The 5,633-nt window shown below is 38.6% G+C and overlaps 1 protein-coding gene across 1 annotated transcript in view; it reads right to left on the bottom strand.

The window, feature by feature from the left end:
* Positions 1-2,433, bottom strand: part of LOC103380738 (protein FAM177A1-like) — a 4,393-nt gene extending 1,960 nt beyond the window's left edge. Inside the window, exons 1-5 of the mRNA XM_008312797.3 lie at positions 2,277-2,433; positions 1,411-1,635; positions 1,033-1,099; positions 183-280; positions 9-98 (exon numbers count right to left, since the gene is read on the bottom strand). Of these exons, the coding sequence (XP_008311019.1) occupies positions 9-98; positions 183-280; positions 1,033-1,099; positions 1,411-1,635; positions 2,277-2,330 (534 nt within the window). The 5' untranslated portion in view covers positions 2,331-2,433. The remainder of the gene's footprint in view (positions 1-8; positions 99-182; positions 281-1,032; positions 1,100-1,410; positions 1,636-2,276) is intronic.
* Between the last annotated feature and the right edge of the window lie 3,200 nt (positions 2,434-5,633).

Here is a 5,633-nt window from a genome sequence, read left to right as displayed (position 1 = left end):
GTGTTGACTGGCTCGTCCTCGTCCTTCACAGAGCGTCGACTGTTGAAGGTTCGTTCCGCTTCCTCTGACAGATAGTTTTCCTCCTTGTCTTCCTCCCTCTGGAGCAACAACACACGGGGGCGCTATATCAGCTTATAAACACTTACAGAAGCACAGCAATGTTGCCAGAAACAGCAACATACCTCCTTCTTCATCCTGTAGTATTCGTCGATGGCGTACTGATACTTGGCTGATGTTATCCCAAAAAGTGAGGCCATCCTTTCTCCGAGGTAATCGCATGCTGGGAAATAAGAAGAAGAGAGAAGAGAACAGTCAAAAACATGGGATAAGATGGAGATTTGATTGTCTAGAGATTTTAAAATATTTTTTTAAAGACATTAAAACAACAACAAATTCTCTCATTTTGTTTTTTAAATGTGAATACGTTTGTGTTTCTTTACTGCTGCATATCAAACGCTGAATTGATTTTCAATAAAAGCCCAAAATGGCCACAACTAATTAATTCATCCGTCGACCTCGAAACAAACACCGCGCAAATAAAAACACACTCTAATCAATAGTTAATTATTTGGACATGGAAACAGATTGCAATTCAATATGAATATAAATCTTAAAGAGATTTTACACTGCGAAATGTTCAGACTGATATTAAACAACTGTGACGTGTGAGAAAACAATGATGGAGAAACAAACATGGGTGAATTTCAGTGTGATTATAATTATTGGAATTTGGTAAACATGCCCAGAACCTGTGAATCTCAAGTACACTGTGCAATTATTATATTATAACAATTAAATAGGTCGCCAGTTCCCCTGACAACTGCTGGCAGCAGCACGTCTCTGCAGTGTGACTGTGTGCTGCTCAAGGTAATTCACCTTGTTTTAATGTAAATGAATCAATTAATTCGTAAGGTTCAGGTTGTTTTGTTTTTTTTTCTCTCTCAGTCTAATTTAACCACACAGCACAATCTAATTAGTGTGTCGTACACAAACAGCGGACACACACAAGCTCTGCAGCTGTAGCAAACAAACCTGAGATGGTGGACGTGGCAGCTCTCCACATGTGGAACCAGAAGTATGGACCCCAAGTCATCTTGGACTGAAACACAAACACATGACATCACTCCACTGTTGTTTCTTATACATTTAGAGCAGGGGTTTCCAAAATGGTTCCATGCTAAAGCACCACAAACAACATTAGCTTCTGGCTAAGACCGCCCTTTGCAAACCCATAGACGATGCTACAAAATACATAAAGAAACATCAACTTGGCACCTGTCAAGAGTTGCATTCAGGTACTTGAAAATTCAACAATCACAAAAGTTTAAACATTGTACAGTTCAGGACAAATGGTTATAAACAAATGTTTTTTGTTTTTTTTTAGCTTTTTGCCTCCTCTCACTATTATACCTCATCCCTCCTCACCACATCAGCTGGGGAGGACAGCAAATCCCTCCTCTCGGGCTCGTGGTCTTCTTCCTCGTCTTCATCAGTGCTGTACTCCTCCATTGTCTCGCCGCTGGAGAAGTGGATAATCCTGCGTGGAGCTTTCTCCCTCTGATGCTGTTGGTTGTCTCCTTTGTTGTCCAGTTCCCCCAGCTCCACACTCTCAAAGTCCTTACCTGGACTGAGAGACTGAGAAGACAGGTTGCAGTGTTACAATGGGAATATTTAATAATATATATATCCACAAATACAGCAAATAATACTATTTTGGATTTACTAATAATAATAAACTTTTGCTTGTGACTGCAGAACCACGGTCAAAAGGTTTTACTCTACAGGGAAATTAGTAGGAAAACAGACACATTTTTGTGCAACAACTGTTGCTTCCTATTTAACATTTCATGTTGCATTACAAGTGTAATAATATTTTGAGATACATTCAGCCATTTACAACCCTGACTTCTTAGTTTTTATATTCTTAGGATGCATTTGTATGTTAGTGACTGTGCTGACGGTGTGTGTACAAGCTAATACAGTCTCAGCAGCATATTAAAAATAAATAAGCTTATGACGTAAATGGATAGGAACAAAGGAATAAAACAAAGAAACCAATTTAATTATATTAGAGCGTGATTTTTGTAAAATTTCAACGTGACAATTAATGATAAATCATTTTATTCTGACAAAGAAGAACATTTCTACTAAATACCACCATCGTGAAGTAAACAGCTGCATATACACGTTTATATTATGCACACAGGTCTGGAAAATGAACAGTGGTAAAAAGACATAGAAGTGAACGTTAATACCAGAGCAGTGAATTCACCCACCGGCTGTCCTATGGAGACATTAACGCCAGTGAGATACAGTGAAACATCAGCCATTGTCACCAGCGTCTATCCCTGTGTCCGGGGATCATGGAAGCTCTGGATGCTGCGCCCACAACAAAAAAAGACCCTGCGCAGCCGCCGTAGCTGCTTCCCGGAAGTGACGTTTGGTGCCACTGTATAGTGCGTCATTCGCTTACTTGCATAAATCGCACATTAAACATTATGGGATTGGGTGTAAGGCGTTTTTTAATAGCTGACGGTGATAAAGCCTAATGTACCTGCAGTATCACCGTGCTTTATGTGATATTGTTCGTGAAAAAGTAATTAAGTTAATTTTACTCGTAGAAATAAAACGAAAATCCATTTTTATCCTCAGTCAATTGCATCCTGTTTAAACATATGGAAATGTGCTCCCTTGCAAACTTGCATTATTTATATTGCAGCATTACATCAGCCAAAATTAAAGTAATAAAAATATTAAAAATATTTGGAAGTCAACATAGTCTCAAGCTGTTGTTAGTGCTTTCTTGAGTATTTGTTGGCTATTTCTCCATATACAATCTTGAAAATTCTGTTTAAATTAATTTATGATATTTAAAAAACAATACAATAATGCAAAAAACACAACCCAGTGCTTCATTTATTAATCAAATAATTGATCGTTGAATGCTAATTGTGTGCAGGGTCACAGCAGAGCTACAACTAGATATATACTGTGTTATACAGCTTTGTACCTCAATAAACAAAGGCCCTTTTCACAGCAGCGGCCAAAAAGGGTGTATTAAAGAGATTTTATTACTGCGCCGTACTTAATTACAGGAGTCACTCTTGTGTTTAACAGATATTTCATGTCAAAATGACTGCTGTGAAATGGGCTCTAACACAATTAATCATATACCTGTGGTGCGTGCTGCTAAAGTTTATGGTCTGTCAACTGTGCACTGTAGCGTACAGTTAAGCCAGTGTGTCCACATCTGTCTCACATGAATTCACTTAGAGGATATGGGTACAATGCTGTAAAAAGTGGGCATAGGGTTAAATAGTGTTGCTCTTTATATTTGCATGGTACCATGCAATAAAAAAGCTAACAGCCTGTAGTTGCCTTTGTTTATTAGTTTTTGTGCCAATATTACCATTGTTTATGACTGTGCAAATTCTGTATTTCATCTTTGTTGTGTAGAATGCAGCCTAAGAAATCGCCCAATTTGGAAACAACCCATTCTGCTGGTCCATCTAGGATTAATTCAGACCGAGAAAACATGATGGTGTTTCTGTGCGAGGTTAATATACAACTACTTCAGTCTTATGGAGCACTTAAACGGAGCCTCGGCAGACACTGTAAAGGGGCAATGATTTCCTATTATACTAAAGTTAAAACACAAAAAAGTTTTACGTTTTGTTTTTTGTAAAAGTGAAGAAGAGTCAGAGTAAATTACCAAAGTACAGATTTTCTTTTATTGTCTGGGCATTTGCATAACAAACGGTGGTTGACTTTTTTAAATAATTGACATTTATAGTGTGGATTTATCTAGCACACCATGTTAAAGCTCCTCTTTACTACTTTAAATGGGAGAAGTGCAGCTTCCACCACAAGGCTTAAAAATGAAGCCAAAACAATTCTCAGCTGCTATTGCAACAGGGAAAACCAGCATTTATTCTAACTAAACGTTAGCCAAAGCCTAGTAGTAATCTAGCCAAAAATACAAATCTTAATTTGGCCAAAAAATCAGAGTGAAGTTATCCAAAAAAAAAAAGTGTTATGTCAGCCAAAAAAATTATGACAAGTTAGCCAAAAACAAGTGTTACATTAGCCAAAAAACAGTGTGAAGCTATTCAAAAACAAGTGTTAAGTACGCCCTAGCAAAGTCATAAAAACATAATTAACAAAGAATTACTGTACATTTTTAAAGGGTTTTGTAACTTCTGTATAATACACAATTTATATTCCAAACATTTATTGATATTTTTGGGGCTTTCAAATATAAAGGTATTAAAAAAGTAATTATTCAAACTTCCTGCAGTTTAACCCTCAGTCCGATGATCTAAAATCTAAAATCATTTATACACCACTAGATGTCAGTAGAGGTCCACCTTACCCTGAACGCTGACTGACCCTGAATGAGCAGCACATTTTTTGAGGGTGATTTACAGAAATATCCAGCAGGAACCTGTACATCTGCAGATTTCAATCACCTTGTTTAGATGCCTTCTCCCTCCCTCCCTCTCTCTCTCTCTCTCTCTCTCTCTCTCTGTCTGTCTCTCTCTCTCTCTCTCCGGAAAGCAGCGACATAAGTTTCAACAAGAAAAATTTACTGGAGGCCACAGAACCATTGCACTAACTCTCAGACCTATGATGTCATGAAAAAGGTAAGAGGCAGGAGTGTTCCCATAGAGTCTGTCAACCTCATTCTGTGGCTTCACACACATGTTTGCACGAGGTGCTTAAGAAAATCAACTATATTTCAAACTGTTCTCCAAGGCTGCAGCCAAACTATGCATCTGTATTTCCACAGAGTCCCTGCAGTCTGGAACATTCTCCACTCCCGTGCATATTAGCTTTGTGCTGAACTTCACCCTCTGCTCAAGTGGCCCACGGTCCAAATCAGAAATTGTTTTGTGGGTTCATATTTGCTCGGTCTTGTTTCCTATTAACAAGTGGCCGCTGCATTTAAACAGGCTATTTATAATCAGTCAAACGCTCGCTCACGTCAGCTCTTTATTGGACAAAACATTATTAATCTTGAGCTGTCACGAATTATAGATCTCTCTAAAGGGTAAAATCAAAATCACCGAGATGTGTCCGATGCCTCTGAGGAAGGGTTATTGTTGCCCTGGGATGCTGCAAGTCAGCAAAGTGTGAGGTGAGGGGCTGCGAGGCTCAGATTGCACACGCCAGTACGCACACGCATACAAGGAAAAGCAAGAGGCATGTAAACAGCAAATACTTAAAGGCTGAGTTTTAATTATGCAAAAGCAAAAAAGAAAAGTAATGCCCTAAGAGCATTTGGGTAAGATTATTAAAAGCCCTTCAGAATTACTTAACCAAGTCTATTATCTTAGTTTTACAGAAAGTGCATTATTTCTGATTGGATTTTCAGCCTAGCATTACCTTCTCCAGGATTAGAATTGGATGTGCGTGAAATCACTTGTGTCGGACCGACCGGGGAGCTGCTGTTTCATGCAGATCTAAAATCGACTCCCCCGGTCCTGACAGAGGGCCGAACAAAGACAGGGGTTTTGATTCGACTTGATTAAATAAGGCGTGAGAAGAAAAACAAGTTCTCCCAGGTATGTATATATATATAAATGTGTGCGCTGTCTGTGCCTCGGTGGAAAAAGTTACTTGTGCTTAAACAA

Source organism: Cynoglossus semilaevis, chromosome 7 (genome assembly GCF_000523025.1).
Source record: "Cynoglossus semilaevis isolate Cse_v1.0 chromosome 7, Cse_v1.0, whole genome shotgun sequence".
Lineage (NCBI taxonomy): Eukaryota > Metazoa > Chordata > Actinopteri > Pleuronectiformes > Cynoglossidae > Cynoglossus > Cynoglossus semilaevis.
Note: the sequence above shows the minus strand (reverse complement) of the source record. Positions and strands in the feature narration are given on the sequence as shown.